Genomic DNA, 19,020 nt, shown 5'->3' with positions numbered 1-19,020 from the left:
AAATAATCTCTCTCTGTCACATGGAACTCATGGGAGATTATTTTCTACAACTCAAATGTATTTTCTGAATTAGAAGGGATGTTTTCCTTGTTGCATGTGCTGTCATTGCAAGCATTTCCTTTGGGCTCTATGACATAACATACCTGGATCGTTCAGTAGCATTATCAGGTCAAAGGCTGTGTATCCATTTTTTGCACGTAGATTGACATCAGCTCCTCGATTCAACAAATACTTAACAACTTCTTTATTTCTTTAAGGGAAAAAAAATTGGTCACATATGTGAAAGAGTGCTAATGTTCCATCTCTTCCCTCTTATGGCACGCTCTTTTTCCTGAATTAGAATTTGTCCAGATATTGTCTATAGACAACATAGGTGGCTCTCAATTCTGTGGGACTGGCACCAGCAAGGAACCCTCTAACATAGAAAGTGAGGCGTCACTTCTGATGGGGGGAAACAGTGGAACCCTCACATCAAAATCTTTGCAACAAATTAGAATGCTCCTGGCTATCTGCAGAACCAGTTTGGCACTTAGCATCTCCAGCACTGAAGTCCCCAGATCTGCCATTCAATTCTTGGATCCATAGTCGCAATGTTTCTTCTTCTGCTGTTTCTTCATAAGAGAGTTCTGGTTCAATAACTGGGGCTCTCTAAGAACTTTCCTCCTCTTATTCTCCTTGGGGTGAAGAGTGGTTGATGGAACTTGAGACTGAGGCTTCTGAACCAGTGCTACTCTGCACTGACAGGCTTCCACTTGGTACCAGCTTGGTACCCTGGGTCTCCAAGCCACTTACTGGAGATAGGACCTGCTAGAGAAACCTGAGGGTCCCAATACCAAAACTGAAGCTTCTTTTGAAGCTAGCACCGAGGAAAATCACATCAACAATACCACAAGTTTCAGCACCTAAGAGAGGCCTGGTGTTTCTCACCAGCATAGGACTTATTGTTCCTTGGCATCGGCATATAGAATTTTTAGTTAGCTTGCCCTCTGCTATTCTGAGCCAATATCTAACTGATTACTTTTGTGTCCATATCTAGGAAGTAGAATAAACCCTCTCCTACCACTAATCAAGGGGGAAAATCACTTACCCATGGTATGTGGCCTGCATTAGGGCTGTCCAGCCATGAACATTATCTTGTTTGTCAATGTCAGCATTTCTCTCAACAAGCAGCTGTACAAGATCCAACTGTCCAGTTACAGCTGCAATCATCAGTGGAGAAGCACCATCACCATTAATAATATTAACTTGATTTGGGTCTTCATCCACAATCTCTTTAACCAGCTGAAAATTTCCTATGAAGAAAGTCACAAAACATAATAATGCTGTATATTAGGAATAGACAATTTCTCAGCCTCTAAATTAATATATATTTTGATTTGCTAACTTTGACAAAATATTCTTACTTAAAAAGAAAAATAAAGAAACAAAATATATATCACCTTTAAAATGTATTGTACTATGAAAACTAAATGAAATAGCAACATCAACAGAAATATTATTACTTCACATACACTATAGTTCCATCTACATTAGAGAACTGCACTATTTCAAGTTTAAATGTTACAGCTAAGAATTTGTAGTGCTATTTGTTCCTTCAACTGATCAGTGTATCTGTCCTGTTTTGCACAAACAGGCGGAGTGTATCCATACAAAGTGCTCCCTCCAGTCTTTTCCTGTGCACCACAGCACTATCCCATAATTCCAAGGATAAATCCCTAGAGCAGGTGTATAAAATGTGTACATCAAATATTATAGAGACATTGGTACTGACTCTGTAGTTAAAGTTTCACTTTGATTTGCACTTAAAACAGGCCTAAAATCCTGTTTCACTTTCATGACTGAACGTGGTGTCGAAACTTTACCACGAAGGAGCGTGTTAGCCACTGGGGCCTTGTTACTTCTACTGTACTCTAGCATCTTAACAGATTTGAGATGACTCTAAGCCCTGGTCTACACTATGAGGTTAGGTCGAATTTAGCCATGTTAGGTCAATTTTATAAGCAATGTGTCTACACAACCAACCCCGTTCTGTTGACCTAAAGGGCTCTTAAAATCGACTGCTGTATTCCTCCCCGGCGAGGGGAGTAGCACTAAAATCGACTTTTCTGGGTCAAATTTGGGGTAATGCAGACACAATTCGATGTTATTGGCCTCCGGGAGCTATCCCAGAGTGCTGCAATTTGATCACTCTGGACAGCACTTTCAACTCCGATGCACTAGCCAGGTACACAGGAAAAGCCCTGGGAAATTTTGAATTTCATTTCCTGTTTGGTCAGCGTGGCAAGCTCAGCAGCACAGGTGACCATGCAGTCTCCCCAGAATCACAAACGAGCTTCAGCATGGACCGAATGGGAGACACTGGATCTGATTGCTGTATGGGGAGAAGAATCTGTGCAGGCCGAATTCCGATCAAAAAGAAGAAATGCTAATATATATGCCAAAATCGCACAGGGCATGGTGGAGAGAGGCTACAACAGGGACGCACAGCAGTGCTGCGTGAAAGTTAAGGAGCTCAGATAAGCCTACCAAAAGACAAAGGAGGCAAATGGTCGCTCCGGGTCAGAGCCCCATACATGCCGCTTCTATTATCAGCTGCATGGCATTCTGGGGGGGACCCTACCACTACCCCACTACTGTCCGTGGACACCTGCAAGGGGGGAGTCTCACGCAACAGGGAGGAGGATTTTGTGGATGAGGAAGAGGAGGAGAAGGAGAATGTGCAGCAGGCAAGCGGAGAATCCATTCTCCCCAGCAGCCAGGACGTTTTCATCACCCTGGAGCCAATACCCTCCCAAGGCGGGTTCCGACCCTGAAGCCAGAGAAGGCACCTCTGGTGAGTGCACATTTGTAACTACACTACAGGGGATAAAAGCAATTGTGTTTAATGTTTGATTTGCCCTGAAGAATTGGGATGCATTCGCGGCCAGTACAGCTACTGGAAAAGTCTGTTAACGTGTCTGGGGATGGAGCGGGAATCTTCTAGGGACATCTCCATGAAGCTCTCCTGGAGGTACTCTGAAAGCCTTTGCAGAAGGTTTCTGGGGAGGGCTGCCTTATTTCGTCCTCCATGGTAGGACACTTTACCACGCCAAGCCAGTAGCAAGTAGTCTGGAATCATTGCAGCACAAAGTATGGCAGCGAATGGTCCTGGGTTTTGGTCGCATTCAAGCAACATTTGGTCTTTATCTTTCTGTGTTAGCCTCAGGAGAGTGATATCATTCATGGTCACCTGGTTGAAATAGGGGAATTTTTGTAAGGGAACAGTAAAAGGACCCCATTTATGCAGGGCTGTTTGAGCTTGGCTAAAAGGGATCATCCCTGAGAATAGCTACGCGGTGGGGGGAGGGGTGAAGGGATCATCCCAGAGAATAGCCACACAGTGGGGTTGGGGGAGGGGTGTCCTGCACATCCACCCGAAAACCACAGCCCCTCCTTTTAAATGGCAAACCCAACCGGCATTGCTTGCTCTGGGAAAGGAGGGTGCTGCAGTTTGAAACCATTCCCACATATTATGAAGGCGTTAGAAGCCAACCCCACATACCCTTTGGCTTACCATGGCTGCCTGGAAACTGAATTCTGTTGCCCAGCCGTGTGTGATGTGTCACAATACCGGCAGGTGCTCAAAATAAAAGGCAAAATGCGACCTTGTACCTAAAGCACATGTGCTGTCTGCTGTGAATTGCTTGATTCACTGTGAGTCTCCCTTTTCTTCTCAGAAATGTATCTTCTTAAATTCTACTCTCCCTTTTTATCCCCCCGCAGGTGCAAATGTTTCTATGCTCCCCCTATCATCTCTGTCCCAGAGGTTATCATAGATTAGAAGGCGAAAAAACTACACTCGTGTTGACATGTTTTCCGAGCTCATGCAGTCCTCCCACACTGATAGGGCACAGCTGAATGCATGGAGGCATTCAGTGACAGAGGCCAGGAAAGCATTAAGTGAGCGCGATGAGAAGAGGCAGAAGGCGATGCTGAGGCTAATGGGGGAGCAACCGGACATGATCAGGCATCTGGTGGAGCTGCAGGAAAGGCAACAAGAGCACAGACCACTGCTGCATCCACTGTATAACCGCCTGCCCTCCTCCCCAAGTTCCATATCCGCCTCACCCAGATGCCCCAGAATGCGGGGGGGAGGCTCCGGGCACCCAGCCACTCCACTCCAGAGGATGGCCCAAGCAACAGAAGGCTGTCATTCAAACAGTTTTGATTTGTTGTGTGGCTACAATAAGCAATGTGGCCTTGTCCTTCCCTCCTCCCCTCCTCCCCCACCCCACCCGGGCTACCTTGTCAGTTATCTCACTTTTTTTTAATTAATAAAGAATGCATGGTTTCAAAACAGTAGTGACTTGGTTTCCTTTGCCAGCTGTGATCGAAGGGGGGAGGGTGGTTGGCTTTCAGGGAATTAATATCAACAAAGGGGCGGGTTTGCATCAAGGAGAAACACACACAACTGTCACACCGTAGCCTGGCCAGTCATGAAAATGGTTTTCAAAGCCTCTCTGATGTGCAGCACGCCTAGCTGTGCTCTTCTAATTGCCCTGGTGTCTGGCTGCTCAAAATTGGCCGCCAGGCATTTTGCCTCAACCTCCCACCCCGCCATAAACATCTCCCCCTAACTCTCACAGATATTATGGAGCACAGAGCAAGCAGTAATAACAATGGGAATATTGGTTGTGCTAAGGTCTAACCTAGTCAGCAACAGCGAGCTTTTAAACGTCCAAAGGCACATTCTACTGTACCACCATTCTGCACTTGCTCAGCCTATAGTTGAACTGCTTCTTACTTCTGTCCAGGCTGCCTGTGTACGGCTTCATGAGCCATGGGAGCAAGGGGTAGGCTGGGTCCCCAAGGATAACTATTGGCATTTCAACAGCCCCAATGGTAATTTTCTGGTCTGGGAAGAAAGTCCCTTCTTGCAGCTGCTCGAACAGCCCAGAGTTCCTAAAGATGCGAGCGTCATGCACCTTTCCCGGCCATCCCATGTTGATGTCGATGAAACTTCCCTTGTGATCCACCAGTGCTTGCAGAATCATTGAGAAGTACCCCCTTGCAGTTTACGTACTTGGCAAGGTGGTCCGGTGCAAAAATAGGGATATGGGTTCCATCTATCGCCCCACCACAGTTAGGGAACCCCATTGCAGCAAAGCCATCCACTATGCCCTGCACATTTCCCAGAGTCACTACCCTTGTTAGCAGAAGGTCAGTGATTGCATTGGCTACTTGGATCACAGCAGCCCCCACAGTAGATTTGCCCACTCCAAATTGATTCCTGACTGACCAGTAGCAGTCAGGCGTTGCAAGCTTCCACAGGGCTATCGCCACTCCCTTCTCAACTGTCAGGGCTGGTCCCATCTTGGTATTCCTGCACTTCAGGGCAGGGGAAAGTAACTCACAAAGTTCCAGGAAAGTGGCCCTACGCATGCGAGAGTTTCGCAGCCACTGGGAAATATCCCAGACCTGCAACACTATGCGGTCCCTCCAGTCTGTGCTTGTTTGCCGGGCCCAGAATCAGCGTTCCTTTGTATCGACCTGCCCCACTGCTGCCATGATGTCCCAATTGCCTCATCCCGTGCTTTCAGGAACGTCTGTGTCCATGTCCTCCTCACAATCCCCCTCATGCTGGCAGGTCCTAGCCAGGTTCTGCACATACTGCAGGATAATGCGCAAGGTGTTTACAATGCTCACGACAGCAGCGGTGAGCTGAGCAGGCTCCATGCTTGCCATGCTATGGTGTCTGCACTGGTAATCTAGGAAAAAAGGCGCAAAATGATTGTCTGCCATTGCTTTCATAGAGGGAGGGAGAGAGGGAAAGAGGGAAGGGAGACTGATGACATGTACCCAAAACCACCCACGACAATCTTTTTGCCCCATTAGACATTGGGAGCTTAACTCAGAATTCCAAAAGGCAGCAGAGACTGCAGGGACTGTAGGATAGCTACCCACAGTGCACCGCTCCGTGAGCTGATGCTAGCCACGGTATTGAGGACGCACTCCGCCGACTTAATATGCTTAGTGGGGACATACACAATTGACTATATAAAATTGCTTTCTAAAGATTGATTTCTATAAAATCGACCTAATTTCATAGTGTAGACATACCCTGAGGAAAAAAAGGGAAGATGGGTGGTTAGCATTAATGTAGGGAAGCAACACCCTTGAAGATGTGCAGTTATTGGCAAGTATCATCCCTTTCTTTGTCAGAGTAGTCTCTGCCCATTTTCAGTACTGCTAGTTTGACAAGCAGTACAAACTCCAGAGATAAGCGGGCTGAAGAGTTTTTAACTGAACATCAATTGTAAAAGCACTCTCCCAAACCTAGCATCAGATCTGGAGGTAAATCTAGGTATTATCATTGTGTAAACATAATCCTATGCTTCTCAGTTTGACAGTGATGAAGACAACCACAGGAGGTACTTCCTGTTGAATTAGCCCAAAGTCCGTCTAATTTGGGAACACTAGCTAAAATGCAAACAAGTCTCTGTGCACAATTTAATCCATCTGGACAGATGTCAAGAAGCAATGACATTTCCCTTACAATGTTTCACATACGGAATAAAAAGAAATCTAAGTAATTTTCTAAACACCCTAGATTTATCTTCGTAATAACTCAAAGCTCTCTTAAAATCCACAGTGTAAAGCCTAACTTCTTCACGGTGTGCATGAAGCTTATGGGAAACACACACACCAGAAAGTTAATTATTTCGTTAAGGTCTTGGGGTGGGTATGTATAACAACCATGGTCTTGTGAAAAACTGGAAATGGAGTGTCAGGCATAAGACTCTATAGTTTACTTACTCTCCTTATTCATGTCACCATCATCAGGAAGCCTCTTTTTATAGATAGGTTAGTGAGCATCAGATCCCAGATGGTAACTGGGTCTTTGACTGGTAGAAAAACATTAGCTAGACCCTTCAAGAACTTTTTCACTGTTGAGTGCCAAAACACTTCGTTATTGTTGCTCCTCTTTGCTTGATGACACAGTATATTACAGACTTGTTGTCCTGAATGACCTAGATCACACCACCTCAGGTTTGCAGAAGAAAGGTAAAGAACCCACCTGATAGCAGGGATAAGAGATTTTGTACTGCTGCATCTGTGGCATCATCCATTTGAATGTTGGTTTTTCAAGACAACAGATCTTCAGCTCTTCATTACTATATCAGATAGCATCTCAAGCTGTTCTTCTAAAAAGTCACTGGTCTCCAAAGGTCTGTGGATTAGCAGGCTATCCAGTCTGGATTTGTCCCTGGTCTTATAGGTCAGATAGATGAACTGCAAAGATTTTGTTTCAAGTATATATTTCCTGCACTTGAATCTGGAAGTGAGAATTATGGCTACATCATCTACTAATTTGCATTCTGTGGACTGGGTTGGTGGGCCCAAGTGACCTAGCATGGGGAAAATGGTGTCAGAAAGCCAGGTTGCTATTATGTAGACTAGGTAACTCATTTTGTATGAATGGTTGACTGCTGACTTTTACTGATCAGCATAAGGCTGAAATATTTTAATTTATCTGTTTTGACTTTGTTTGGGTAGTCTATTCACTGTGTGCACTGGATTTTAATTTCTTGTCTGCTTATCTTTCCAGTCACTGGTGGGTGCTTCCTCTGTGTTATACTGTGTTCCTAAGTGTTATACTTCTTGATAACACTTATATCAGAGAAGATTGTATGTAGATGATCAGTTTGATCAAGGCCATGCTCAAGAATGCATAGATCTCTTCCTGTACTGATGGAGTCTACAAGTTCAAAGCCTCACCCAGGTTGATAGCCATGTCCTGCACTTGCTGGGGTCTCGTGAAGATACAGAAGATACTCCAGTGTTGTCATCTAGAGAAGTTGATTGTCAATACCAGTTGGGACATCAGCACCCACCCCATCATCCCCTGACAGCCTGTCATCAGTCTCAGCCAGGGCAAAGGTAGATTAATCTAGTTACACATCATCTAGTCTACTGGCAGGAACTGAGGGACTATATACAAACTTTGAAAGACTGACAGAATCAGCATGGCACAGCTCTTGTTACAGTCCTGTCCTCCTGCAACACTGCAGGAAGAATTCTTGCTGACTGTCACCCCATCCACCTGGTTATTTACTTGTAATTGAGTCCTGAAAATGTCAGAGTGGATTTCTCATTTTGATATCCTCCCAGTGTGTCAAAGGAATCACAGAAGGTGAATGTCTTTTTTAGCTTGTCAGAACCTCTGATTTTGAGTCCTTTGATACGCTAAGCACTGATGCAGCTTTTGTTCATATCTTTATCTAAATAGTAAGGAAAGGGCAAAGTAGCCTATAACTCCAGTACACACTGTTTCAATTTTCCATGTTAGCAAGTAAGCCTGCCTTACAGTCTCAAGAAACAGATTTGGTGGTGAATTTTTTTTAATGCTTACCCATTTTCAAAGCATGAAAGACATCAGGTTGCCTCTTGTCATTATCTGAGAAAATACAAATATCTGTATTAAAATTTGAGTCATGTAGCTATAAATTTTTAGTACAATTAGTTTAGCATAAAAAGTAAAAATATATTTGTGATGTTATCTGATTAGAGTATGACCATGCAAATCATTGTTGCTACCACTGTTATATAATTGCAACAAATCTTATACAAAGTGTGACGCATGGCCAGAAAGGGTTAAGCGGCTCGCAGGCTAAATGACCCAGAGTCAACCTTTAGAGACATGTTAGAAAAGTATGTAAATGGTAATTAGGGCCATTCCATGTTACATAGGCTAGAACTGTGAAATGCAAACCTGTATTGTTAGAGAATTAGAAGTGATATTAATTGTATGTTTACTTATATCTTATTAGATGTTACCCATGTAAACAGACAGTTCCTCTCCGTCACAATAGATATTGATTCAGAGATCAAAAGGGAATATTAACATTTAGATGAATCTGGGGTGAAATATATCATTGTCTATATGTCTCTTTAAAGTTTGTGATAAATTGCCTAACGGATAAATTGCCTTATGTTAATCTGTGTAGCTAATTACTGGTGATGCTTAGGAAATCGGTCTACTTCAAAGTCTCCATGATTGATGAATCTTCGCCTAAGGACTCCGAGCTGTCAAGAGAAGGCCTGGAACTGTATAAAAATCCCTTGGGTCCTAATCCTTTTTTTATCTCAGATCGGCTTGATGCTTCATGCAGGGGAAGCTTAAGACATAAGATTGAGATCTCCAGTCTCATCTGGATCAACCTGAATATAGACATTGGACTAATTCTGAAAGAACTCTTTGCAACTACAAAGCTCACCATCTCTTCTATGAATCTGATCTCAGAACTGTACTCATGTCTGTATGTATATTGATCTTTTAACCAATACTCTCTCTATTTTCTTTTTTAATAATTTTTAATTTACTTAATAAGGATTGGCTGTAAGCGTATATTTGGGTAAGATCTGAAGTATTCCTGAACCTGAGAGGTAATGTGTCCGATCCTTTGGGATTGGTAGAACTTTCTTATATGATGAATAAGATTTTCAGTAATGATCATCATATTTGACTTGGGTGTCTGGGTGGAGGGCTGAGGCTGGGTTGCTTTAAGGCAGTGGTTTCCAATCTTTTTACGCCCAAGATCACTTTTTGAATCTAAGGGCAACCCAAGATGTGCCCCGCTCCTTCACCAAGGCCCTGCCCCTTCCGCAAAGACTTGCCCTACTCACTCCATCCCCCCCTTTCCGTTGCTCACTCTCCCCCACTCTCACTCACTTTCACCGGGCTGGGGTAGGAGGTTGTGGTTCGGGAAGGGGTACAGGCTCTGGGCTGTGGCCAAGGGGTTCGTAGCGTGGGAGGGGTCTCTGGGCTGAGCCTGGGGCAGAGGGGTTGGGGTGCATAAGGGGGTATGGGGTACAAGCTCTAGCAGGGAGTTTGGGTGCAGGAGGAGGCTCTAGGCTGGGGCAGAGTGTTGGACTGCACAAAGGGGTACAGGGTGCTGGCTCTGGGAGGGGGTCAGGGCTGGGGCAGGGGATTGGGGTGAATGAGAGGCTATGAGGTGCTGGCTCCAGGAGGAGGCTCAGGCTGGGGATTGGGGTGTGGCCTCCCACAAGCAGCACTTACTTCCGGCAGCTCCCAGTCGGCGGCAGGCAGCAGGCACAGCGAGGCTAAGGCAGGCTCCCTGCCTACCCCGGCCCCACACCGCTCCTGGAAGGGCCCAACGCGCCCCTGGGGGGGGGGAGGGGCGGAGCATGTGACTCCGCGCACTGCTCCTCTCTGCAACCACCGCCCCCACAGCTCTCCCGGCCAATGAGAGTTGCAGGTATGGTGCTTCCAGGAGAGTGTGGGGCCAGGGTAGGCAAGGAGTCTGCCTTAGCGGCAGCCACGCTACACCACCAGAGATCGCATTCGACTGGGAGATCCTCTAGGATCGACCAGTTGATCGCGATTGACCTGTTGGTGACCACTGCTTTAAGGGACCTGTGTTGTTGGCTTCTGGGTAAACAGTAATATATTATAGAAGCTGTTTTATGCTGGCTTGGTAAATCTAAGTATTGGAATATCCACCAGCTTTGCAGATTGTCTGCCCCATTCTTTGCAGTTCACCCTAATTGAGTAACCTCAGTGTGGCTCCGTGGGACCCCCGTCACAATATTCTACATATAATTATCTTATTCCAAAATGTACATTCGGGCTTCTATTTGATCAGTAAAGAAGAAAGCACAAAGAAACTAATATAGGCCCTGCGGGAGCAGAGGTCCACCTGCAGGGTTCTCAGTGCAGGAGCAGGACTACAAACCGTATAAAGGATCAGTAGAGTTGTTTGCCACCCAACTTCTATTCTGTATAAGGAAAAGAAATCTTGAAATTTATACAGTAATGTGTCTGGAAGAGTAAAATATCTGTTAAAGGATGACATTCACTTCAGAAGGCCCACAATAAGGTTCAAAGCATTAGTGTGAATTTCTGGGATAAAATGTGTGAGCTTCTGCACTGGGTAAATATTCCCCAAAGTGCAAGTCTACTCTGAAACATAGCTAAAAAATGGCTTTGTGGGATTCCATTTTCATTTCTACTCATGGATTTCCACATCAAATTTGCTCAGTTCACATAAAAAAAATATTTTTCTAAACCCCCTTTCCAAGGCCATCATCTCCATCCTTTTATCAATGATAAAAGAACGTAAGAATGGCCATACTGGGTCAGACCAATGGTGCATCTAGCCCAGTATCCTGTCTTCCGACCATGGCCAATGCCAGATTCGTCAAAGAGAATGACCAGAACAGGGAAATTATCAAGTGATCCATCCCCTGCTCTCCAGTCCCAGCATCTGGCAGTCGGAGGATAAAAATTCTGCATATGAAATTATTCCAATTTTAAGTTTTTTAGGACATGGTGTTTGTCTTCATAAATCTCTGAAGTCTCTAGGAACTGTTGGCCCCACATAATTAAGGAAAAAAGTGATATATTCTGTTTTGTGTATACAAGTCAGATAATAAATCCAGCTCCCTCTTCCAAAGCATTATTGGCACTTCAGTGCTAACAGAAGTATAAAGTAATGATATATTTGAAATGAAATCAAGAAAAGGTGGACAGAACTACTAAGTTAGAAGTTGCCATTTTTACACAGACAGTTTTCTGTCCATAACTGGACTTCACAGGGAGTAATTCCAAAATACTGCATAGAGTCAAATGCTGAGAAGAGAAACCAAAGGAAGAATGAGAATTCCTTGGACTCTTTAAAACTGGGAGCAGTAGTTGAACGTAATATCTGGTCCTAGTCACATGCACTAGAGGAAACTGTATAGAATGCTTCCTAACTCTTAGGCAAAGGACCAGAAAGGAGAGACCCCGGGTCAGGAAAGGACCTGGAAAGGGGGACTCCTTGCACCTGTCAAGTAAAAGGCCAAATAGGAAGACACCTACAGGGAACTGCAGCTGGCTGGAAGAAAGCCTGAGCTGGAGACCCCCTGGACAAAAGCATATAAGGACTGTGAAGCCCTGGAGACAAGGGTTAAGACAACACCCTGTAGGGCAGCCAGAATATTTTGTTTTTGTTTTAATGTTGTGTATTTAAAAAAACCCTGAGAAGAAAATTTGAAGTGTGCTGTTGTTTAGGGGGTGAATTCTCCTTCCCTCACAGGGCACATCAGCCAGCCATCTTACAGCATATTAGATATTTAAGAGCTGCAAAACTCATGTGAGTGTCCCTTTCTGCTGCCTTGCCCCTTTCGAGAGTATATAGCTAGACCCCAGTGTATGGCAGGGATTAAGGCCTTGTCTACACTAGCACTTATGTCAGCAAAACTTTTGACACTCAGGGGTTTGAAAAAACACACTCCCTGAGCGACATAAATTTTGCTGGCATAATTTCTTTTGCCCAATAATTCCTGCATCAGACCCAGAAATTTATGGATGAACTACAGTATATATTTTAAAAACACATTCAATCTTGCTTTAAAGACTTGAACTGATAAAGAATTTACCACATCCTTTGGTGGTCTGTTCCAAAAGTTAATTATTCTCTTTGTTAAAAAATTGTCTTATTTCCATTCAGACATTCCATTCCAACATTACTATGCCTTTGTCTGCTAAAGAAAAGAGCACCCCCCCCTCGTATAAGATTTCTTGTCCCTATGTAGATGTATTTAGATTTTGATCTAGTCACCTCTTAACCTTCCCTTTGTTAAACTAATAAGACTGAGCTCCTTTAGTCTCTCACTGCAAGGCAGGATTTCTAGACTTGAATCATTCTCGTAGCTCTTCTCTGAATTGTCTTCAATTTTTCAACATCTTTGACCCTTTGGATAAATATTTTTATTTTCCCCTAAAAGAGAACAAATAGGATCCCGCTTGGAACACCGATTTTTTTGTTTTAATTTTTCAAGTCAAATTCACAGTCTTGTTGCCATAAAACTATGGAAATACTAACATGCCTCCATATTATTTGGAGAAAACCTGCTCGCAGGCAAAGGTGAGTAAATCCACTCCAAGAACATCTAGATCAAGAGCCCTGTGCCTCAAAGTATAAAATGTACATTAATAACTACCTCTTTGGTTCTTATGTCTCAAAATGTCTAACCTAAACCCTGCAGAAAGGAAACTAAAAGAATAGTAGCCCATACCTGTCAGGGGTCTGATTGTTGTTAGTGATTCCAAATAATCTTTCATGTCTTTATGTTTGAAGCCAATGGAGATTTCAAAAGGTGTTTTATGCAGCACATTTAGGTGATTAGGATTGGCTCCCTTGTCCATGAGTTGTTGTGCCAAGCTCAGCTTTCCACTAACAGCTGCCAGCATTAGAGGACTCCAGCCCACAGTCTTCACAGTGTAATTACAATCAGCTCCCCAGTCCAGTAGCAAGTGCACCACTGCCTCATATCCATGCTGGGCAGCTGCTATTAGTGGTGTTATATCAGGCAGTTCCTCTTTGCTGTTGTCAACCAAACTGGTATTAAAATGGTCATAATTATCAACAAAAGCTCCAGATTCCAGCAACAATTTCACGACACTGACGTGGCCACCTCTAGAAGCCATTGTAAGTACACTGGCTCCCAGCTTATTCTGTGCATTGAGATCAGCACCATTCTCCAACAAGATGTGAGCCACAGTTAGATGTCCAAACCTTAAGAGGAGGAAAAAGAATTGAAAAAAGAACCAATTCTACTGTAACAAATATCTCCTATAGAGAGCATGTGAGAAAATTTTGCTGCAGCAGTTATCCAGTATGCTAAACTCTCATAAGATACCTACATCAACTGAAAATGTACCATTTGGACTCAAGACTATCACCACTGCCCAACCCCCATCCTCTGACATTAGGATTTAGAAGAATCCACAGAACTATAAAGATCTGGACAAAACACAAATGTCCCAGATCAAGAGGGCATTTAAATATATGTGAGTTCAATATGGGAATATTCACATGCTTAAAATTCTACACATACTTAAGGGATTTCGTGAATCAGGGCCTAAAAAAATAGAAGTATTGTTTTAATACCACTACTGGATGACCTGCCACTGTGCACACGTATTTCCATTATAAATCCCTATGTTCAGATATAGGCTAGGTCTACACTGGGGGAGGGGAGGGTCGACCTAAGATACACAACTTCAGCTACGCGAATAGCGTAGCTGAAGTCGGCGTATCTTAGGTCGATTTACCTGGCCGTGAGGATGGCGGCAAGTCGACCACTGCCGCTCCCCTGTCGACTCCGCTTCCGCCTCTCGCCGCAGTGGAGTTCCAGAGTCGACGGCAGAGCGATCGGGGATCGATTTTATCGGGTCTACACTAGACGTGATAAATCGATCCCCGATAGATCGATCACTACCCGTTGATCCGGCGGGTAGTGTAGACGTACCCATAGTCACTTTTAGGGGGGTTATTTCACTTTTCAAATAGAAATCTTTCTTCACCATAAACTTCTCCCCACCCCAAGCTTTTGAAATTTTAGAATGGAGGTTTTATTTGTTTCTTTTAAATTACCAGTCCAATTAACAACTGGCCCAGTAGTTCAAAACTTCAAATTCAATTTTCCTTCCTATAAATAAGCTTCTACTGCTGTGAGCTCTGCAGAGCCAATATAGCTCTGTGAGAATGAGAGAGATTCTTAACCATTCTGTGGGCAAAAACAAAAAAGTTCCAACTTCAGAATATTTATTATTGGGGATGAGCCAGAAAGACCTAAGCTTGGCTGTGGTGAAAGATGCTAGAAAAGGGAAGAGTTAGCATTCAGTGTACAAATCAAAAGGAAAGGGGAAATGTTCAAAGTACAATAATTTTGTTTTCAAATGCATGGGGCTTTTAATAAATATCTCAGTCTCAGTATCCTGCAGGAGATTGGAAACAGGCAAGTTTTTGTTGTTGTTGTTTTTGTTTTTTGTTGGGGTTTTTTTGTGTGTGTGTGGGGGGGTTATTTTGTTGTTTCTTTTGTTTGTTTAAACACTACCAGGATATTTTTTATATCATAAGAATCAGGATATGTCCCTCATTCTTGCCTCACCTTCTCTCCTCCCCACTCTCCCCTTTGTGAGCTCCTGATAAAAGAGGTTTTCCTAAGTTCCAGGAGGAGAAGCAATGACAGCATAGCCAGAAAATGCCTCCCTGTCCGATTTTGCTACCAGTAGCTGAGTGTATAACATGTATCATCTATCCCATTTATCATCTGCCCCTTTCTTCCCACAGTAATTATTATCATTTAATATTTGTCACATAAGAGTATTTTTTGGTAATTCATGTATATATATACACTCATACATTCAAACACCTAATTAAATTTACCATAAATCAACAAAGTTGAACATTTCTGGTTAACTTGTGTGTGTGTATATATATATATATATATACACACACACACACAAGTTAACCAGAAATGTTTAACTTTGTTGATTTATGGTAAATTTAATTAGGTGTTTGAATTTGCATTTGCGAGTGATCAATGTGTGTCATCAATTAGCATAAAATAATTTGTTCCTTTTCCACACAGGATTTGATGTTAAGCTTATACTCTGAGAGTACAGATATAAGGAAAGTATTTATTTTGGATCAGATTGTGAAAAATATGCACTTCTGTTATAATAAGCCTGATTTCTCCATTTATATAAAACCCAATATCCCCCAGGCACCAATTCAGCCCTGCTGGCGCTCCCCAGGAGGAGCGCAGGGATGGAGAGACCATTGTCAGGTGTCTGGTTTTCAACTGGAATACCTGGTGGAAAAGGGACCTTCCCCAGCCCAGTGAAAATGAGTGAGTGAGGGTGGGGGACAGCAAGTGACAGAGGGAGGGGGATGGAATGAGTGGAGCGGGGCCTTGGAGAAAGGGCAGGGCAAGGGTGTTCTGTTTTGTGTGATTAGAAAGTTGGCAACCCTAACCCTGTTTATTATGGGCTCTAGCCAAGGTAAGTGGAGAAACAGACACACTCCAAGACCCGATGATGTTCAGGAAGGAATGTCTCTGCTCTGAGCGGACCACTCCCCCAGGTTTCCTCTGCTCTTGGGGGTTGTTTTGTTTTCTAACGGGCTTCCTTGAAATGAAGAAAGAACAGGGCCACTTTATAAACACCAAAGCCAGGTCAAACCGGGGCGGGATCAGCCCCAATAGGAGCCGTTCTGCTAGAGAAGAGACATTACACAGGCCACTGCGACCCAACCTCTGTCCTGCAGGAAACCCCTGCGCTCTAGCCGCCCTCACCCCCCGGCCCCTGAGCAGGGCGATGCCCCAGGCGCCGCTCGGGCGGCCGGAGCATGCTCAGTGGCTGCGCGGGAGCGGATACGGGCAGCGCCCGGCCCTACCTGGCCGCCTGCATGAGCGGGCTCCAGCCGTAGTGGTTCCGGCTCTGCACCGAGGCCCCTTTGCGTAGCAGGAACCGAACCAGCTGCTCGTGGCCTCCGGCCGCGGCGAACTGCAGCCCCGTGTTGCCGGCCTCGTCCGTGCAGTCGACCGGCACCGAGGGGGGAGGCGCTGCCGCCTCGCCTGCCCCGGACTCCGCCGCCTCCTCCGCCCCGCAAGCGGAGCCGCCCGCCGCCTCCGCGCCGCCCCCGGGCAGCCCCAACAGGCGCCGGGCGCTCTCGTAGTCCCCCTGGTCGCAGGCGCGGAGAAACAGCTGGACCTGGGTGGGAACCCCGCATTCCCCCATCGGCAGCGAGCCCCGGGCAGCTGCCGGCTCCGCTTCCTACGTCCGCCCCCGGCGCGGGCCTCGCTGCCCTGGAAGGAGAGCTCGGCGCTCCGCCCGCGGGAGGGCAGCCGGTGTAATGTTACACACACCGCTCCCGTCCCCGGTTGCTCCGGCAGCAGTTCCTGACAGCCTGGTGCTCCTTGGCGCTTCTCGGTCTCGCTTTGCTACTCCTCGCCTTCCCCGTCCTCTGGGCCAAGGGCAGCGAATGGGGACTGATGTGGGAAAGCCTGTCACAACTTGCTAGCGCTCCCCTTTCCCCAGCTCTTGGGGCAGGCGTTGCGATGGTTGGGGGTGCACTGTCACAATTTGCTACTACTGTGAAATCTGCATTTCCAATTTGGACGCAAATAAAGAAACATTTTGGTAATTTGGAAAACCATTCGACAGAGGTAAATGGCAGGGCTAGTGTATGTGAAACCCTGAACGATCTTCTTTCTTTATTAGTCTCTATAGACCATATAGTTTCTATAGTAAACAAATATTTTATGTACAGGAAACACTGAAACTAGTGCAAAGCATTGTAAATAGTATTTGAAATACATTTTAAACACAAGCTGTTAGGCAGAATTTCTTCCATTGTTCCTTATGCAACCTTTCCCCCTATTGTCAGTTACACATACTGATCAAGTTTTCAACCTGATCTGCTTACCCACTTTGGCAAAACATATGAGTATATTGCCCCAGCTCTTATTCCAGAGACATTTTCTCAGGCCTTTTTCCTCACTGTTCAAACTGAAGTGCCTTGTCCTCACTGTTTTTTCCCCAGTAGAATCATAGAACTGGAAGGGGGACCTTGAGAGGTCATCTAGTCCAGTCCCCTGCACTCAAGACTAATTATCTACACCATTCCTGACAGGTGTTTGTCTAACCTGTTCTTAAAAATCTCCAATGAGGGAGATTCCACAACCTCCCTAAGCAATTTATTCCAGTGCTTAACCACTCTGACAGGAAGTTTTTCATAATGTCCTGTTATACTAATAGAATAAAAACCAGCAGGATCTTATTAAGAGGGATAAGGCAAAGATGCCACATTTATTGTAAATATAATGATAAAGCAAAAGATAAAAGTAAACAACGTTGTTTGACTACTTATTCCTATCACTACTTATTTCTTATACACACACACACACACACATATATGGATTCATTCACACAATCATTCATTCAAGTTCTGTATAGGTGTTATAGTTACCAGCCTAGAAGTTGCTCATGCCAAGTTACTGGCCAGGTATCTTGGTCATGAGGATGGAGCCGAGTCTGTGTCAGATGCACCTGATGCTCCTGGAGGTTGGCAGCAGAACCAGAGACTCAAAGTCATCAGTCTTGAGAGTCCATTCTTATAGGATTTAATTCCTATGTTAGTCTATGGGAGCTGTTTCATTCTGCTGTTGCTGACTCAATCAGCAGATGGCACATTCCTGGACACATTCCTGGGCACATTCCTGGTGGCTCCAAACTGTCCAAAGTTTGTGTTTCTCATCCTTCCAGGTGACGGGGTGGATCCCAGTTTATCCTCCGGGGGTTGTCTGGTCATCCACTTGACACATTCTTCGGCCGATGGATACTCCCTTTCTAGGCTGACACCTCCCTAACCATTCATGTACATCAAGCATTCATCAGCATACATTTCATATCTTAACCATATTTTAATTTACTGTCTTCACCACTTTCGGGGTGTGTGCTAATTCATTTGAGACTCCCGGCCCTTTAATCACAGAGGGTGGGGGTCTGTCCTAGGAGTCGTTGAATGAAGTGAAAGTCACTTAACAGCTTATAGTGTTTGTTTACATTGTATCAATTACTTCAAGAACAAAGTCAATTAACTTGTTTGTAAGTTTTACATAGTAATAAAGTATCTTTCACAGGATAGATATAATCAATGGTTTCTACAGACAGTAGCTTACAAGTTTTAACAGAAGACCCAAGAGATTTTTGTACATGGTGAAACTGTTGGATTTTAAAGTGTGGGGGACAAATTATGAGGGGGTCACTGTCACTTGGGGGAATCACTGTTAGTACCTTCTTTAATATCCCTACAGTCCAACCTAAACCTCCCTTGCTGTAATTTAAGCCCATTGCTTCTTGTCCTATCCTCAGAGGTTCCTCCTCCCTGTAACAACCTTTTATATACTTGAAAACTGTTAACATGTCCCCCCTCAGTCTTCTCTTTTCCAGACTAATCAAACCCAATTTTTTCAATCTTCCCTCATAGGTCATGGTTTCTAGACCTTTAGTCATTTTTGTTGCTCTTCTCTGGACTCTTTTCAATTTGTCCACATCCTTCCTGAAATGTGGCGCCCAGAATACTCCAGCTGAGGCCTAATCAGAGCGGAGTAGAGCAGAAGAATTACTTCTCATGTCTTGCTTACAACACTCCTGCTAATACATCCCAGAATGATGTTTGCTTT

General features: G+C 44.6%; 1 protein-coding gene across 1 annotated transcript in view; it reads right to left on the bottom strand.

Annotated features, from left to right (window-relative positions):
• Positions 1 to 16,620, bottom strand: part of ANKS6 (ankyrin repeat and sterile alpha motif domain containing 6) — a 79,750-nt gene extending 63,130 nt beyond the window's left edge. The window contains exons 1-5 of the mRNA XM_029913364.1: positions 16,230 to 16,620; positions 13,063 to 13,562; positions 8,393 to 8,437; positions 1,088 to 1,292; positions 144 to 250 (exon numbers count right to left, since the gene is read on the bottom strand). Coding sequence (XP_029769224.1) covers positions 144 to 250; positions 1,088 to 1,292; positions 8,393 to 8,437; positions 13,063 to 13,562; positions 16,230 to 16,573 — 1,201 coding nt within the window. The 5' untranslated portion in view covers positions 16,574 to 16,620. The remainder of the gene's footprint in view (positions 1 to 143; positions 251 to 1,087; positions 1,293 to 8,392; positions 8,438 to 13,062; positions 13,563 to 16,229) is intronic.
• Positions 16,621 to 19,020: the final 2,400 nt, after the last annotated feature.

Source organism: Terrapene carolina, unplaced genomic scaffold (assembly GCF_002925995.2).
Source record: "Terrapene carolina triunguis isolate 2854851 unplaced genomic scaffold, T_m_triunguis-2.0 Scaffold613, whole genome shotgun sequence".
Taxonomy (NCBI): domain Eukaryota; kingdom Metazoa; phylum Chordata; order Testudines; family Emydidae; genus Terrapene; species Terrapene triunguis.
The sequence above is the reverse complement of the archived record's forward strand: the minus strand, read 5'-3'. Positions and strand labels throughout refer to the sequence as shown.